Source organism: Capra hircus, chromosome 4 (assembly GCF_001704415.2).
Source record: "Capra hircus breed San Clemente chromosome 4, ASM170441v1, whole genome shotgun sequence".
NCBI lineage: Eukaryota > Metazoa > Chordata > Mammalia > Artiodactyla > Bovidae > Capra > Capra hircus.
Window position 1 is genome coordinate 60,176,806 of NC_030811.1, and position 19,528 is coordinate 60,196,333.

Genomic DNA, 19,528 nt, shown 5'->3' on the forward strand with positions numbered 1-19,528 from the left:
TTATTTTTTAACTACAGTCTTCAGACATGGTAAAGGAAGTGAACCCATTTCCCCAAAAATTATACTTAAAAGAAGGTGTAAATATCCAAGTGCCTGATTCTAATTTCCTCTGAACACTTGCTCAACTTACCCAGCTTCCTCCTGCCACCCTTAAGAAAAAGAAGCAATAAATCATTCTTCCACCTGTACCCGTTGTCAACATGAAAAATAACATCGTTGATGCTCTATGCTTTAATGAGGTAAACTTTCTTCAGTTTTTCTTATTTTAACTATCTTGTCTTCTTCCTCTTAGCTTAAAACATTAAAATCTAGCAAAAGTAAAAGATCGAGTTTAGTTTTTGGATAACTTCTGGAAAATAGTAACTCCGCTAACAGTTTTTCCCTGAAGGAGAAAGGTAACGTGGTGTGGCATGTGGTGGTTTAATTAAAAAGCCCCAAAGTTGTTTGCCATCCTTTCCATAGAAAGAAGGGGCCCATATCTTCTCCCCTTGAATCTGGGCAGGCCTAGAACTGTTTTCAGCAACAGACTAGAGCGGAAGTTTCAACAGAACTTACCAGTCTAGGTCATAAAGCATCAAACACCTGCTCTATTCTCCTGGAATATTGGTTCTCAGGAAGCACCCTTCCAGGGAGCTCCTAGGAATATTGCCACCATGCTGTGAGGAAACCCAAGCCTCATGGAAGGACCACAGGAAGATACTCCAGTGTACAGTCCCACTAGAGCTCAGCCTTTCAGTCACCCGAGCCCAGGAGCCAGACATACAGTGAAGATGCTTCCAAATGATTCCAGCCCCCAGGTATTTATGTCTTCCCAGATGGGACTCCAGACATCATCCCAGACAGGTTATCCTTGCTTTGCCATGTCCAAATGGCTGACCCAGTAAGTATAACTAATCATCTCTGCTGATAAAAGGTTTTTGTTTTATGTTACTAAACATGGGGTATTTTTAATGCAAAAATGAATGGGAACTATGGAGATAAAAAAGAAATGATCTTGCAATAGTTATTACTGCAACTTAACTCTGATTACAGTAGAAAGTGGGCATCCTAAAACCCCAAATGTCACAGAGGGCCATATCCAGAAAACATTGAAGACAAAACACCTTTCTGGGGTTGTGACCAGATCTCCTTCCTCTGCCCTCTTCCCAATCTTTCTACCAAACCTTTAATCTTCGTTTTATTTCCCTTCCTCCTTTCGATCATGCCTGCTCCTCAAGTTTGCCTTTAAGTCACTACACATTATTGCTGTGGGCATCATTCTTTCACTAATTAAACTTTTAAGCATTGTTCTAGATACTGGGATAGCAAAGGTGAGGATATCTAACTTTGTCTATGACCTTGTAGAGCAAAGAGAGTAATGAAATGCCTTTCACACTACGGGTCACAGTCAGTGACAGTCATGAAGGCATCCTGACGGGGCCTAGCAAACACTTTCAAAATATAAAACAAAACAGAAAATAATAAAAAATAATAAAATTAACAACATCATGACAATTGTTTCATGACTTTTTAATGTTACCTTTGGCACACAGAATGTTGTGTTATCTTAAAACTTTGAGAAATATAGTTCAATAGCTATTCAGAACTAAACCTCATTCTTAGAGTTAAAAAACATGAATGGGATTGTGGTCAGGAAATTTGCAATTAGGTTTCTGGCTTTGAAATACAATATGTCACAGAGCCGTTCTCAGAATCTCCTCTACTGATACAGGTTTTTGCTTTTTACTGTTTTTTGTTTTTTTTACAAGGGTACTCTGGGTCATTTTTGGTAAATAAGTGCCTGCCTTTGCGGGAAACTCATGTGTCACTCGTTCTGTATCTGAACATTACAGTTAAATGTTTCAGTACTTGAGTCAATCTATTCACTGGTTTAATAGCTGAACTGGAGAACATGGAATTATCATGACCTCTGGCATTTATTTTTGCCTGCAATTCTAGAAGCAGCCGTATCTTCCCAAACACAAGCTAGGGAGCCTAAGCAAAAAAGTTAGCTGCCTGTATAATCATCTTCTTATAGCCTCTATCCAACAGTCAGTGGTAAACATTAAATAACATGTCATAAAACCCACTGACATCTGAGTAATGCTGGTGGCAGTCGGTACCCTCCCTCTCTTGCTCCCTCTCGTTTATATGACTCAACTGAGACTGTTTTTTTTTTTTTTTTTCTTCATACTGAAATAAGTATATACTCTTCCAAGTCTTCTCTGGAGGAAAAGCACCAGATGATTTAAAATGATAGCTCCTTCCCAATTCCTAAACTCTTAATTAGAAAACTCTAAAAAAACACCCCACAGATGTTTTCAGAGATTTCAGAAAGTCTAATGCCAGTTTAGTTTGAGTCACTAAGAGCAAAGATACCAGGAGAGGGAGGGTGACTGGGTGGCTGGAGCCTAATGCCAGGGCTGGATAGCTCCTGGGGAAATTTAGAACTGTCTGATGCTTGTATGCATACGTACCAATGTGTGTACATATTTCCATTTTCACAAGTTGGGCTTGATGAACTGAGTGAGAAAGGTCTGAGGGAACCCAAGAGTAGTACCTATCATTCTATCCCAACAACACGCCAGGAACCAAATACCCGAGTAGCACGTGGCTATCATCCTGCCCTTTTGTCTTCGACAACTGAACTGGGAAAAATCCAGTATGTCCTTAAAGTAAATATTAATAATATTCATAATCTTTTGGTTCCTGACTTGGAGAAACTCAAAATGTAAGGTCCAAGGGATGATAATAAAATTTTATGGGTTCACATGTGGCATGTGCTACAGACTGCGTCACCCTAAAAGTCATTTGTTAAACCCTAATGCTTGATGTGATGGTATTAGGAGGTGTGGCCTTTGGGAGGTGATTAGGTCTTAAGAGCAGAACCCTCGTGAATGGGATTAGTGCCCTGATGAAAGCTGTCTCTCCCATTTTGTCTTAGGAGGGCCCAATGACAAGATGGCCATTTATGAACCAGGGAGCAGTCCCTCACCAGATGCTGAATCTACCAGCGCCTTCATCTTGAACTTCCAACTTCTACAACTGTTGTTTTTAAGACACTCAGTCTATGGCAGTTTTGTTCCCCAAGCTGAAAGATCTAAGACACAGCAAACACAATATGATAAATTCCAAAGTGCTTTTCCTATTGGTCCAGACTCTCGCTACAGCTTCTGTTCTTAGTGACTTGCTTTCACCATGTGTGCTGTGGGCTTAGTCACTTCAGTCATGTCTGACTTTGTGACCCCATGGGTTATAGCCCACCAGGCTCCTCTGTCCACGGGATTTTCCTGAAAAGAATACTGGAGTGGGTTGCCTTTTCCTTCTCCAGGGGATTTTCCGGACCTAAGGATCGAAACTGCGTCTCCTGTGTCTCTTGCATTGCAGGCCAATTCTTTACCACTGAGCCACCAAGGAAGCCCTGTTCTCACCACATGAACATATAATCCCAACTACAACAGCTGCATTCACTTGTGCCTTGGTTATTGGAAAATCCGTCACCACAGTGGACTGTGCCTATCCTGTCTCGCCTTCATTTAATGAAAAAGAGTGTGTGGGGAGGGCAGAAAATGCTGACAAGGTTTCAAAGTTACTGCCCCTGTTTTCCTTCATGGAAACTCTAAAACATGTATTTAAGCCTGGAATTCTCTCTGCTTTTCTGTGATCACTGTTTCAAACAGAGTTAACTGCCTGATAAAGAACCAAAGGTGGGTGAGCCACAAGAATATTAATGGATCCCCCAGGGTGAAATAAAGTAAAACTCAGTTTCTCAGAACTGAACAACAAAATAAATCACAAAATTTGGGGTAAATTTTCTGTCACAACTACAGTTTGGTTCTTAGAGGTTGTTGCCTGCTACAACAAAAATACATGATCAATACTGACTTTGAAACTGTATTACTATTTGATGATCTGCCTAATGATGAATTATTTGTATAACATGAGATACCAGAGGGTCTCTTATTTTTCCCTTCCCATAGCTATTGCTGTGAGTTCTCAAAAACAGGTCACTGATTCTAAAGAAAGAGTACTGAAATCCATAGGACTGGGTTTAAGTATCATCTTGTGAAATCTCATGAATCTTTAAAAATTTTAGTCGACATCCAGCACAGTATAAATATTATGTGTGTGTATGTATGTACGCACATACTTATTTTGGGAAAGAAAATTAATCAGTCGTGGAGTACTGAAAGCCAACTTTGTAACACTGATTTAAGACTCTTAAGAGGAGCATTAAGATTCATTTATTCACTCTAGGATTCCTCCACTGTGAATAATCTGGAAGTGTATGTGCATATTCTGGTAATTGAATTAACCAATATCATACATAATTTATTAAGCAACTAATTGTACCTTTTATGTTACACACAAAAAAACTGCATCACATAAAATCCACAAGCAATCTTCGAATACCTACAGAATATGCTCAAGGAACCACATCAGACACTGTACAGGGCCCCCGAGGTGAAAAATGAAGGTTTTGATTGTAAAGTATTTGCAACTTGGTTGGGGCCGGCGCGGGGGGTGGGGTGGTTAAAAATTAATAGTTAAGTCACACTTTAAGGCAACAGTAAAGAGATGCAGATCCTGCTTAGCTAACAAATGAGTCTAAGAGATGATAAACTAAAGAGACAATCTTTCCTACAACAACAGAGACAAGGGAAGGTATTTAGAGCTAAGGACTGAATGAAGACACTAATCTCCAACACTGGGGTGAAGATTATTTCAGGCAAGCACCCAAGGTCTCTTCCAGCTCAGATAATTAAGGATTGGTAGGGACAGAAGGGTTGACTGTTCTGAAATGGCAGTTATTTGAATGGCATTATTTCCCATGTGTATTCCTTGTTAAGACTCACCTCCCCCAGAAGCAAGGAGTCTGCCATTTCATCTCTTTCTACACAGTATCTAATCTAGTACCTGAAACAGAATAGGAGGGAGTGCGGGAGGTTGGGCAGGACTGAACTGCAGGTGAGTACAGCTACCAGGGAAGTCAGAGCAAAGTTTATTTGGAGAACATCAAGGCAATTTGGCTAAAGCAGAGAGAACAAGAAAAAGACAGCAAATGGAATGTGTTGACTGGGGCTAGACTGTGACACACCTTGACAGCCAGGTTAAGGAAGGAGGCTGGACCTCATTCTCTCTCAGCAACAGTGAAAGTCAAGCAGAACGCTGTCTCCATTATCAGGGAGCACACAGGACTACAAGCTGGTAAGAATTCATAATATGGGTTTTCTGCAGCCAAAAACACTGCCTGCCATTCTCGTAAACAACAAATGTTGCCCCCGATAAAGTCATCAGCCACAGTAGCCAGTTTCCATGGCGTGCCCTGAGGGCAATTTAGGATAGAGACAAAAACAGGACACTGACCCTAGATACTTAAGATGCATATCTAAGGAATAATTGCAATGAGTCCAGACTCTGCATCTGCCCAAACATAGAAAGCACTAAAATCATTAACTTGAGATGCCTGGTTTTCTGTGACTAGCAGGAATCTTTGATGTTTCACTAAATGTTTGCTGTTGTTTTTCAGCAAAAACTCCCACATATCCTAGTTCCTCCTTTATCTCTTTGGATAAAAGCTCTCCGAGAAGCTGGTGTCCTGTCCTCAGTAAAGCCCCTGAATAAAACATAACTGATAACTTTTAGGTCATGCATTTTTCTTCAGCCGAGACATGCAGGAATAAAGAGAAAGGTCCAGAGGCTGCTCACACTTCCAATGAGTAATGTTCAAATGTGGCACTGGTGGTACCACTGGGACTTGTTAAAAATATTTGAACCCCAGACTTGATCTATTGGATCTGCATCGCTAGATCCGAGGCCATGATCTATATTCACATTGAGAGCGGCTAGATCAGAACTCAAAAATGACGTGAACAGAAATGACGCAGCTTTACTATCGAAAAAATAAAGGGCTGTACAGCTTTGTATATATACTAGAAACCACTGCACACTTAAATGGTAGTTTTTATGTGTGTGAGTTGTATCTCAATTAAGATGCTAAAAAAAATCTCAAGCTTAGGACAGTGCCTGGCACATACAGGAGATCAGTACGAGTCACTTTTCTCAAATGCATGCATGGCTCTTTTCCCTTGACAGCCTTGGATTATGATTTGGTAGATCCGGGACAAGCAGCCTCTAGAAGAGTCCAGTACTTTCTAAAGACTGGTGACAGGCATACAAGCAGCCAGCAGGGCAAGGAGCATCCATACCAGAAGTCAGGTTCAGTTACAAATCAAAAAAAGAAGAATTCAGCAGGAAGGCACATGTGAATGTAGAGTGAGGATCAAAAGCAGACAGGCAGCAGAGTGTGAGAAAGGCAGGAGATGGGGCAAAGGGGCAGCAAGAGAGAAATACTGGGAGTCAGAAGCCTCAGTAGAGCTGAAAGGCCAGGGCAAGCCGAAAAGCAGGAACATCTGTCTCTGCCTGTTCCTGCCTGCTGAGTGCCAGTCCCGGATCTTTCTTTGCCCGTCCTTGCCTGCTGAGTGCCAGTCCTGGAGGCGCTTCCCCAGATCAGCAGGTCGCAACCCATGCTGGTCACACCTGGCTGAGGGACAACTTGCTGAGGCAGCCACAGTGGCTTCTATTGAACAAATCCAGAATCTTTCACCATAGGTAGCAGAAAAGGGGATGTCTCATAAAGAAATTTACAACATTCCCGCGCTCTGGTTTGTTCAAATTAAAATGCCTGTCCCAGTGAAAATTCTTTGAACAAGAGTAACTGAGACCTGCATACAGTGCTTTCAGAGGCAGAACTGAAATGCCACAGCAGATGCCCTCACAGGGATGTGAAGACAGAAAACAGAACAGAGAGGAAATAGGATTGGAAGCCTCTCCCTCTCCCCCTCCTCTGGCTTCCTCACAGGCCTTCAGCCCCACCCATCTCAAGCCCCAATCCTTTCTGCAGGCCGGTGTTCACCTTGTAGGAAGATGCATTCGCCTTGACATCACAGTAGTTTTGACTCCATTTGTCCTTTCTGTTCTAGCAAACAACATCACCCAACTCACCTCTCAAGTTCAGATTTCCAGGAGAGAATGTAAGGGGGCAGGGCTCAGCTAGGGAAAGGCATCAACTTCCAGTCCCTTGGCTGTTGGGGGCAATAGAGAAGGGACACATGGCCTCCTAGGAGCCAGCGGAGGGGCAGCTTCCCAGGAGAAGACATGCCTCAGTTTGCTTTGTGTTTTGTTGGGTGGCAATGGTAGTCGGTGTGTGGGTGTGTGTTTGTGTGTGTGCATTCCACTCTTCAACAAAGAAAACGTTCCAAACATGAAACTTCCTTAAACTACTTAATATTACTTGTATTTATTCTCTCGAGTGAATCCCCCCACCTCATAAATATTTTCAGTGACTTTCAAACATTTTTGACCCCAGGATAAAAAATAAGACTAGATGTATATTACATATAAAGCACACGAAACAAATGTTTCACAAAACCACACATGTAATGCACCCTGATCTTTTCTATCCTGTTATAGTCCATTTTAATGCTCCTTCAGCCTGCTAAGTTGATTTAACACCCACTAACAAGTGGTGACCAGCGATTTGAAAAACCCTACTGTTACCTCTATCATCTGTAATTTTATCATTTAAAAACAATTTCACACTTTTCACATTATACTCATATAGAAGAGAATTCCCCAATTCTTTCCCAATAATATCCTAAACTCCACAATATTGTAGACAGTTTTAAAAGATGAAGCAAGTACATAAGAGATGTCTAATGCTTTGAATTGTCTACACAACAATGTTCTTAAGCCAGTCACACGACACCCCTGTTCTCAATCTGTTTAGTGACCAACAGGGACTCATGCACTTGTGTAAAGTGTCAACCAACCTAGCTGAGAAGCACCACCCACTGTCTCTGTACAAAGCCAACCTGCCCATACAGGGATGGAACCAGCTCCCTTGGGCTCACCAAACTTGTCCCAAAGGGGAAAGAAATTCTGTTGGTAATGTGTGTATCTCTGGGGAATTTCTAAGGCAGATTACTTTGTTCAGCAATGTCGATGCAATTGGGTTATTGGGTCATGGATATAAATAGGCTCAAATGCTTGTTGGAGGACCGAGAGGTAGCAGAGTGAGGACTGTCAGTGGAGGAAGCTAGGGAGGTAGAAGAGAGGATGGAAAGATGGATTTCCATCTCCAGCACCAAGAGCCGGTGTGACTTCCATCTGCGGCACAGCATGTTGAGAACTGCCGAGATTCCTGCCTGTCCCACAGCATGGCCCAAGAGCATGGGACACTGGCTCTTCAGTCAGACCTGAGCCCATCCCTGATCTGTTACTGATGTCCCCTGAGCCTCAGCTGTACCCTCTGTAGAATGGAGCAGGTACCAATAATCCCGGTTCACAAGCTCCCTGTGAAGACTCAAGTACAAGAAAGAGCCCATGTGAAGTGCTAAGCCTAGTGCCTGCCACAAAGCAAGGATCCAACACATGTTCCGGACAGTTGTTACCATCCCCCAACTAACGCCCCAGCTCACCTGCCAAAGGGCTTAAAACACACAAGCAGATGTCTGTCTTTGAATGAGTACTTTTCCCATTAGCCTCTCTAATCTCTTATCAGACATGGTTAGCCCACTCCAGGACCTTTTTGGATCCCTTCTCTCTTCTATAATAACTTGATTCCTTCCTCTTCTTTCTCAAAACCTATGCTCACTTCAATGTTTTCTCCCCCACTAACCCTGAGATCCATGGATACAGAGAATGAAAGGGACTCATCTACTAAACTATTTATAGAGCCCAAAGCTTGATAGTTCACAATAGTCAGACTCAATTCCACATAATAACCAAGTGGTCTCCTGACCCAAGGCAGACACACAAGTACCAGGGATACACAATCCCTGTCTGCCCAGGGATTCTGGGATGCTCAAGGCCTGTCTGAGAATCCACAGCATCTAGGAGGCAGGAATGGCACTAAAAAGGGGTGCCCTTCAAAGACGCCACTTCCTTCCCTAAGGTTTCTGGGGCCAGCTTCAAAGAGGAGTCTAGATGAGGCATGGCCATCTCTATTTTTACAAAATGAGAACTTCCAGAAATAAGATACTGCCAAGGTCTATCACTATACTTCACACATTCTGAGGTAGGTCTTAGCACATGGGGACCAAATGCCATTGTGAAATTGTGAGAAAACTTCAAGGGTCCACAAGTAAATGATCTCCTAAAGGTGCCTTCTACCATGCCCCGTGCTTTCAGGGAACCTACCTGTGTGCATGCTTAGGGTTAAGGATAACAAGGCAATTTTCCTGTTTCCTTAAAAAAATATGGTATTAATGCAATAATACTACCTTAGACAATCCAGATCAAAGGCAAATGAAAATGTATTTGCTAATCTCTACTGAGTAGAAGACTATCTGTTATAACTTCCTCCATGCCATCTTCTTAAGGAATAAGTAGGTCATAATAGGGTGGCTCAGTGGTAAAGAATCCACCTGCCAATGCAGGAGATGTGAGTTCAATCCCTGGGTCAGGAAGATCCCCTGGAGGAGAAAATGGCAACTCACTCCAATACTCTTGCCTGAAGAAGCCCACAGACAGAGAAGCCTGGTGGGTTATTGTCCATGGAGTTGCAGAGTTGGACATGACTGAGTGTTTGAGCATGCACACGGACTAAAACTCACAGGTTGTAACAGCCTATATTTAGTGTCCTGAGGCAGTTATTAATACCATCAGGATCAATGGCCTAGTGTCAGCAAAAAAAAGGGGGCATCATAAACAAACTAGGGCCCAGGTGGTAGAGACTCCAGGATTTCCAGGAGGTGACATAGGTAGATTGACAAAATGAAAAGGCAACCTACGAAACAGAGAAAAGTATTTGCAAGTCATATATCCAATAAGGGGCTAATATCCAAATTAAATAACAAGTTCACACAACTCTATAGCAAAAACAAAAACAGAAAACACTCCAATTTAAAAAAATGGGCAGAGAAAGTGAATAGACTTTTTTCGAAAAAAGATAAGTAGTCAACAAGTATATGACTAATCAGTATCACTCATCATTAAGGAAATGCAAATTAAAACCACAATGAGAAATTGCCTCACATCTGTTGGAATAGCTACTATCAAAAACAAAACATAGAAAGAGATACGTACTGGTGAGGCTATGAAAAAAAAGGGAACACCTATACACTGTTGGTGGGAATGTAAATTGGTATAAGTACTAGGGAAAACATGAAGGTTCCCCCCTAAAAAAACAGAATTAAAACAGGATCCAACAGCCCCATTTCTGGGTATACATCCAAAGGAAATGAAAACATGATATTGAAGAGATATTTGCATTCCCACATCCACTGAAACATTACTCACAATAGTCAGGATACAGAAACATCTCCTAAGAGATGTCAATGGATGAATGAATAAAGAAGACTGGTAGAAATATACCAATAGAGTATTATTTAGCCATAAGAAAGAAGGCAATCTGGCCATTTGTATCAACATGGATGTACCTTCATGGCATCATGCTAAGGGAAAGAATTCAGACAGAGAAAGACAAATATTGCATGGCATCCCTTATCTGTGGAATTTTTTTAAAAAAGAAAAAGTCAAACTCATTGAAGCAGAGAAACAGAGAGTAGAAAAAGTGGTCACCAGGAGCTGAAGGGTTGGTAGAAATAGAAAGAGGGTGGTAAAACGGTACCAAACTTCAGATTATAAGATGACTAAGGTCTCAGGATCTAATGTAAAATATGATGACTTAGCTGATAACACTGCATTGCATGGAGATGTGCTAAGAGATTAGAGGACTTCCCTGGTAGATCAGCTGGTAAAGAATCCGCCAGCAATGCAGGAGACCCCAATTCGATTCCTGGGTCAGGAAGATCCCCCGGAGAAGTGATAGGTTGCCCACTCCAGTATTCTTGGATGTATTCCTGGTGGCTCAGTATTCCTGGTGGTTCAGACAGTAAAGAGCCTGCCTTCAGTGTGGGAGACCGAGGTTCAATCCCTGGGTTAGGAAAATCCCCTGGAGGAGGGTATGGCAACCCACTCCAGTATTCTTGCCTGGAAAATCCCCATGGACTGAAGAACCTGGTAAGCTACAGTCCATTAGATTGCAAAGAGTTGGACATGACTGAGAGATTAAGCACAGCACAGGGCAAGAGACTAGAACTTAAATGTTCTCATCAAATGAAAAATTAGAGGTAATGCGTGTGTTATGAACTAGATAAGCATCATTTCATAATGTATATCAAAACCACCATGACATATGCTTAAATATCTCACAATTTTATTTGTCCAAGTATACCTCAATAAAGCTGAAAAATACACAATTCACTTTTTATTTTATATTCTCTCTCTCTCTGCCTCTGAGCCATCACTCTGAAATATGAAAGTTTCTAGGGCAGAATCTGAACTTGTAAATAGCTGAATCTTAATGTTCTCTAAGCATTTGCATGCTATGCTTCTGCTGAACACTGCTCGACAACATGACATTTTTTTTCCCTCGTGCTGAAAAACAAAAGTTAATGGCCCAATAAGCAAATGAAGACAATTTCAGAAAATGGGCTTGGATAACATGAGAAAAGCAGGGGAGGTGCCTTCCTGAGGATCCTAGAAGACTGTCAACAGCCGTCAGTTAGAGAATATGTTAGCTTGTCCTGCCAGAGCTGGAGAATTTTTCTTCTTTAAAATTACAGGTGATATTTTATCTCTGCCAGTGGGAGGGGGAACCACCTCATATACAAGGGAAAGTCAGTAACTAAGAATATGCACAAGTTTCAAAAATTAGTCACTGGTTACCATGGTAACGCAAATATTGCCTAACAACTCACTGGGCTGTAAGTAACTAAGATGATGCTAAATACATTACTTCAAAATGGGAAATGGACTCTATTTTTAGGAATACTTGCAAAGAACTAGATGGACCTAACCGCAGACTGAAGGTGGCTCAGATTTACCCCTGTGGACCCAGGATTCAAGGTCCATCTCCTGCCCTGTGTGCGTCAAGCTCTGTGTCACATGTGTGTGCTATGCCCAGAGACAGCTGCAGGAGGAAGAGTGATGACATTTTATTTACAAACAAAAAACGAGCTTTCTTATTCCTTAAACTTTTAGTAAAGGAAGAATCCTTGCTATTGGGCAATGAAGACTGATAACAGATTTAAGTGGCAGTCCCTCTAAATTCAATGTTAAGGATCTCCTCAGGCCAAACAAGATTTCTCAGAAAATAACTAGCATGCCCAATAAAATAATAATTTTTCCACTGATCTGAGTAGTTTGAATTTTCTAAGTAGATATTAATGTTAGTTAGAATAAAAGTATAAACAATATACGAATTTTAAAATTATTCTAACAACTGACTGTACATCAACACCCTCCTAAATGAAACTTAGCACGTGACCTCTGTTCATTGTACACAGTGCCACACTGGGGCCCCAAGTCTTCAGAAAAGTGGTCCCAGAGCAGTGTTCTTCCTAATGGTCCCTGAGTACCTGCATCAGAATTCCAGAGGGCCCTTACAGTGTAAAATCCTAGGCCATATTTAAGGCCCACCCATTATGAGTCTCTGAAGTCGGGATCTGAGAAATCTCCATTTTAAAAAGATGCTCCCTGTGATGTTTATGTTCTCTGGTCTGAGAAGTCCATCCTTAGCAATCACCAATACATTGAGGTCTCCTGACAATGAAGACAGAAGACAGGACAGTCATCAGGGAACACAAACCAACATGGTTTATCAAAGACAGAGCTGTTTGTGACTCAGTGGCTTTTAGGCCACAGCCTAGGGTATAAAACCAGCACAAAATACTTGTATTATACGTGTGTGTGTGTGTGTGTATGACCCAAGTTTTTCAGAAACAACATGGGTCATATACTCTGGCCTACTCTATTATATTCTAACTTTTAATGTTACAGCAACCAACTAAATTGATTTCACATCCCACTAATTGGTGGTGTTCGAAAAACTCTATTATAATATTTGTTGTCCTATATTTTTATCACTTAATAATTTAAAATTTTTTTCATATCGTATCCTAAATAGTAGAAAGCCATTCAGTCTTTTCCAATATACCCGCAAAGTCACAATATTTTAGTTACCTTTAAAAGGTGAATCAAGGTAAAGTGAGACAGTCTTCTGTTTAAGGGAATCAACAACAACACATTCAACTGCTAGCATTTAACTTTTATTTATTTACATCTTCTTTATCTCACAAATAGCATGCAGATTATATAAGTATAAAATAAATGAAAAATCTTAAGAAAGTGAAGCAAGAAGAAAAGAAAGACATAAAATTGTGTGTTTACGGAATAAATCAAAGGAACAAGCACAAGTAATAAAGACAACATAGGCCAGGAAATCTAGGCTACATGTTCTCAGCTTTCTGGCCATCAGTGTGCAGAGGAAAACATGATCAGTTATGGAAATTCCAAGATCCATCTGGTTGTCTTCCCTTCGGGCTGGACTGAACACCTGTTGCCTCCTCAGGGTAGAGAGGGCAGTCACAGTGGGACAGACCCTATTAGTGCCTCCAACTTCCACCACCATTTGATTGATAGGGCAACTGAAGATCGCTCTAAGGACTGGGACAAACAAAGCCAGGAGCCATAGGCCACCCGGTTCTCCCTTTTCTTGGAGCACTCTGTATTCACTTCTGTCCCAGAGCTGGCCAGCTTCCTGTGATGAAAGCTGTTCACAGACCCATCCTCTTCCTCCTCGCCAACCTCAGAAGGCGATCAGCTCCATGAAGACAATTTTGGCTCTTAACGCATATCAGTGAGCTCTCCATAAAACCGAGCTGAATACTAAACTTCTCCAGGAATTCCCCAAAGGAAAAGTGATAGAAGCACAATGATCTGAACTGGCTTCTTGGTTCTATGGCTTATCACTCCTGAGATATTAGCTAAGCCATCTGACTGCTGTGATTCAGTTTCTTATCTGTTAACCAAAGCCAATGCGGTTTCCACCACAGGGTAGTCTTATGGATGAAATTAACAAACAGATGCAATGAGGCGGGCCCAGTTTCTGGCACACAGCAGGTGCTCAATAAATGTTACTTTTCCCTTCTCCTAAGAGAAATCTCTAGGATATTAATTGTACTTCCTGCCAGAGCCACTGTAGTATTCACAATCCTTCTCTCACTTCCAAGTTTCCTAGTTAAAATCACCCACGAAGAAAGCAGAGCTCCCAAGAACCACAGAACACTCAATGCCTACACAATGCCACCTTCAAAATGGTTTTTATCATTGTTTCAATAACTTTAAGCAGGGCTTAGAGGTTATTCTGGAAAAAAAAAAAAAGTCTGAGAAAGGAAAGCTTGACTAAGTCATTAAGTATCAAATAAATGCTTAAACCAAGCAATAAGGAAGAGAGATAATTAGTAAATTCACTGTTAGAAGGCAAATGCTGTTGCTAAAACAGAACACAGAAACATATTTGGTCTTTACTCTTGAATGGGCTAAATATCCCCTTGTTAATACTAAAGTAGCGGTTGGTTGCTTTGCAGACTCTGTTTTCGTGAGAGATGTAAAATTTAGACCAGCATGTTTAGTCTTGAGCAGAGAAAACATCAGCTATGTTTTGATTTCCTTTAAATATAAGTGTTCCAGATTAAATAACGTGGTTGACCTACCTTTTCTGTGATATAGAAGTTTGAACTATCAGCATGCTGCAGTGCAAAGTATTCATGGTTTGCAAGGGACCACCTGAAAAATGCAAGCAAAAGCTGATTACAAAAAAAAAAAAAGGATCATTTTCATGTCCATATGATAGAGTCAGATGAACTTAGCACCCTGTGTGGAGAAGGCAATGGCACCCCACTCCAGTAACTCTTGCCTGGAAAATCCTGTGGATGGAGAAGCCTGGTAGGCTGCAGTCCATGGGGTCGCTAAGAGTCAGATATGACTGAGCGACTTCACTTTCACTTTTCACTTTCATGCATTGGAGAAGAAAATGGCAACCTACTCCAGTATTCTTGCCTGGAGAATCCCACCAGGGACGGGGGAGCCTCGTGGGCTGCCGTCTATGGGGTCGCACAGAGTTGGACATGACTGAAGTGACTTAGCAGCAGCAGCAGCACCCTGTGATTGGAACTGGGCCAGTACCCAAGATACGCACAGTGCAGTTCCTTAAACAAAATGACTTTAGCCCCCTTCTCATGACCCTGAGACCAAGATCTTATTCCAAGCCTATTGTTCACTCTTTAAGTATTTTATCTTCACAGGTTTGAGGGAGGGCTCATTAAATATAAAGTTCCATTCCTCCCTATGATGAAGGAGTGAGTGGAACAGAGAGAGGAAAACAAAGGAAATGAATGCAATTTAAACTTCTGATAACTGTTACATTTTGGTTGTCTGTAGTCTGCCATCCCCAGTCAGTGTGCTGGCTGTGGACTGGAGCATTTCAGTTAAGCATTGTTGTTGTTTAGTCACAAAGTCGTGCCCCACTCTTCTGCGATCCCACAGATTAACTCGCCAGTCTCCTCTGTCCATTTAAGGATCACAGGCCTTAAACAAATTCCAGGTAAAATGCTATTCATAGTTCTGCCTTAAAAATTAAAAAAAACCTCAGGCAACTTGCATATCCATGGATTGTTAGAGCAGCCCAAGAGAAGCAGGAAAGCTCTCTATCTTTGTGAAGTTCCATGCGGCAGCACAACCACCCACTGACCTGTCTTTTAAATTATTTTATCTTTTGTGGGGACCTGAGTGGTCTTCTCATTTTATATCAGATGAAGTGTGCACTTAACTTCAGGAACTTAGACTGCCTCCTGCTGAATAGGATGAATGAACCACATCTTTTCAAAGTAAATAAGATCAATCCCAATGTCCACATATCAGGACTTCTACGCTTCCCACTCTTTGAGAAACAGATAGAATGTTTTGGGAGAAAAGACATGGAAATATTACACAGTACTTCTTGGTGTCTTTAGGCAGGTCAAGTAGTGACTTAATGAGTAATATTTAATGATTGCACAAGAATATTTTATTTGCCTTTCAATATGCTGACTGGAGCTCCCTGGATAAATCCTGAGTAACACTTACCCATCACAGACTTCCTTTATTATTGCAGACAGTGGTTTTTTCTGAAAAATAGAAAAAAAGGAAATACTTTCTGTTAGTTTCATTTCATCATTTTAAGCTCTAAAAAAAAAAAAGAAGAAGAAGAGGCCTAATAAAGACACTTAAGTAAGAACAATTTACATTTGCTATTCTTGGTTGTTGTCAGTAAGTTTGTTTTTCTCAAAGTAATAATCGACCAGACATCACCACCAACTGCATTCAGTTCAGTTCAGTCGCTCAGTAGTGTCCAACTCTCTGTGACCCCATGAATTGCAGCACGCCAGGCCTCCCTGTCCATCACCAACTCCCGGAGTTCACTCAGACTCACATCCATTGAGTCAGTGATGCCATCCAGCCATCTCATCCTCAGTCGTCCCCTTCTCCTCCTGCCCCCAATCCCTCCCAGCATCAGAATCTTTTCCAACGAGTCAGCTCTTCACATCAGGTGGCCAAAGTACTGGAGTTTCAGCTTTAGCATCATTCCTTCCAAAGAAATCCCAGGGCTGATCTCCTTCAGAATGGATTGGTTGGATCTCCTTGCAGTCCAAGGGACTCTCAAGAGTCTTCTCCAACACCACAGTTCAAAAGCATCAATTCTTCAGCGCTCAGCCTTCTTCACAGTCCACCTCTCACATCCATACATGACCATGGGAAAAACCATAGCCTTGACTAGACGGACCTTAGTCGGCAAAGTAATGCATTAATGATGTATTATCCTTTGGGTCCTTTTTTCTATACTTAACATGCGAGTTGAACAAAATATACATGATATTTCACTTGAAAGTGAAAGCGTTAGTCACTTAGTCATGTTCAACTCTTTTTGATCTCATAGCCCACCAGGCTCCTCTGTCCATGGAATTGTCCAGGCAAGAATACTGGAGTGGGTTGCCATTTCTTTCTCCAGAAGATCTTCCTGACCCAGGGATTGAAACCAGGTCTCCTGCATTGCAGGCAGATTCTTTACCATCTGAGCCACCAGGGAAGCCCCAGTATTTAACTTAGCCACATTAAAATCAGGATGAAACATAGTTTTGGTCAAAGATCTCATAGGCAATAACAATCTACAAAGTCAACTGATCACCAGAATTCCTCAAGAGTAGTACATGGGTAGGGCAACCAGTAGTTTGGCTTTTTGCAAACAAGCTTGGATGTAGGGTAATTTTATGAGAACATGAGGCAAGTGGAGTATGAAGCATAGAGACATTGTTCCTACAAAGTACATAGAATTCTTCCCACAACTGTGGTCCTGGCAATTGTCAATCATGCCGCAGCTTGAGCAGGACACACGCGCGTAACGGCACCATGACACCATGTGCTGTGGTGTCAACTGGCGGCTGACTACAGCTGTACTCTTGGCCTAACAGCCGCAGCTGTGCTCTGCCTGCCTCCAGATAGAAAGAATGTAGTGAAGAGACACACACAGCTCATCTAGACATGTCGAAACTCTTTCTGCTTTGGATGTAAACAGACCCCAGCTGTCTCCTGGGATGGGCAGGAGTGTGTCTACCAAAGGAACACATCACAGACAAGAAACAAATGGGGAAGAGAAATCAAAGAAATACAACACACGGTCCTGGATTTTCAAATACAACCACAGAATAGCAGCTAACACTTTCTCCTCCTGTCCCTCTGGGCACTGAGGTATGGCAGAAGGAATCTGAATCAAGCAGAATTGGTTTAAATCCTAGCTGTGTCAACCTGCCTGCAGTGAGACTGACATCTTCCTTAATTTGCTGAACCACAACTAGCTTATCTGTAAAATGGGCAGAGGACCTACCCACTCCTCAGGGTTTTCATAAGAATTAAATGAAAATTAAAATAAAGGGCAAAAGACTCAAAAAAGGGTTAGGGCTCCACTTCTTTACCCTCTCGCGTCACTAGAAGAGCTTGATTTCCTCTTTGCATCCTTGCCCTCGGACCCAACATTGCTAGGGCCCCCTCTTGGTTAATTCCAAGCACTCCATTCTTCACAGTCCCTTCCTAAGGGCTTCAGGGCCCTAGTAAAAGCTCCAATGCTGCCCTCAGTGTTCCTCCAACACTCTCCTGCACTCTGGGGCGCTAGGGTCTATGACTAAGCCCACCACCATGTTTTCAGAAGAACGTCTGCCTACAACTCTAAATGCAATGGGCAGAAGAGGGACCGAGAATTGTGGAGGGGTGGAAAGACAGTGCATATCAGCATCTTGAGTTAATCTCTTCTAGACTAAGATTAGAAATGGAGATTGGATTCAACATTGAGGTTACATGTTACAACTTGAGGCCTTTGCAAGAACTTGTCCATTGTTTATGGTTCTGGCTGTGAGTCAAAGAGCAAATGTACACTCCCAACCAAAGGAGAAAGGAGCTTTAGGAACAAAACTTTTTCCATAAATTGAGGATTTTGCACTTCCAGCTGTCAGAGACCTCTCCAGGCTATTAGTATTTCATGAGGACTTACCAGTCTCCTAGATTAGCTGCAGTCATTCAGATGGTAAAGAATCTGCCTGCAATGCAGGAGACCTGGGTTCAGTCCCTGGGTTGGGAAGATCCGCTGGAGAAGGGGATGGCAACCCAATCCAGTATTCTCACCTGGGAAACCCCATGGACAGAGGAGAAGCCTGGCAGGCTCCAGTCCATGGGGTCACAAAGAGCTGGACACAACTGAGTGACTAACACTTATTTACCTACCAGTCTCCTAACTCCCCCAATCTTCTTGTATCCTCAAAACTAAAATATAAATAACAGGGTCAAATTTCAGACTTAAATTATACTGAAAGAACAGATCGAGCCAAGAAAGTATTGTTAATGATGTAGGAGAAGGCATTTAAATGACTGCTTTCAGAATGGGAATTCTTAAAGTCTAGGTAACTTAGAGGAATTCAGATTTTAATCCAGGTCTGATTCATAGTTTCAGAGTCAAATTTGAAAAGATAGAAGTGGGCTTCTAGAACTATTATATCTAGAACATTCTGAAGTTGGCTATATGAAAGGAGTAAAGACTCTGGAAGAACAAAGTTTAGAGATTTAATAGAGAAAGATTAGAGAAAAACTTAAAACCCCAGAGGAAAAGGACTCACAGTTAACGTAACTGCAGCCTCGCCAATTAAAATGAATGCTGTGTAAGCACGGGCTGGTCCCACGGCCCGCATCCTACACCTGTCCCCTCCCTTCTTTACATGTTCCAAAGAAACACTGAACTCCACCACCCAAGCCTAATTCCAATGACTTCACAATTTTCATCTCCCTTAATTCATTCACATTTTTAATGTCATTACTACCTTCTTTTTGAAACCATCTTTCCAGAGTTGCTGTATTTCCTTCCATCTCCTACAGTTATAAGCAACAATCCTCCGATAAAATCCAAGAGATTCCTCATTATTTGTTTTACTTCTAAACTTCAGATTTATGTTCCTATCTCTTCTGTTTTCATTCAACTGGTCAGTTCCTCGTTCATTTCAGCTGTCCCAAGTCTGTAATCTGATTCCACTCTTAGAAATCTCTGGCAGTTTGTTAGAAACAGCATGTTAACTCTCCTTCAAGAATCTTATTAAATGTACAAACAAAAATCATTACTCTCACG

The 19,528-nt window shown here is 41.7% G+C and overlaps 1 protein-coding gene across 4 annotated transcripts in view; it reads right to left on the reverse strand.

Annotated features, from left to right (window-relative positions):
* The window catches only part of ELMO1 (engulfment and cell motility 1), a 580,426-nt gene that overhangs the window by 424,616 nt on the left and 136,282 nt on the right, over positions 1–19,528 (reverse strand). For all 4 annotated transcript variants that reach the window (XM_018047160.1, XM_018047159.1, XM_018047158.1 and 1 more), the window contains exons 3-4: positions 15,952–15,992; positions 14,541–14,613 (exon numbers count right to left, since the gene is read on the reverse strand). In XM_018047160.1, the coding sequence (XP_017902649.1) occupies positions 14,541–14,613; positions 15,952–15,992 (114 nt within the window). The remainder of the gene's footprint in view (positions 1–14,540; positions 14,614–15,951; positions 15,993–19,528) is intronic.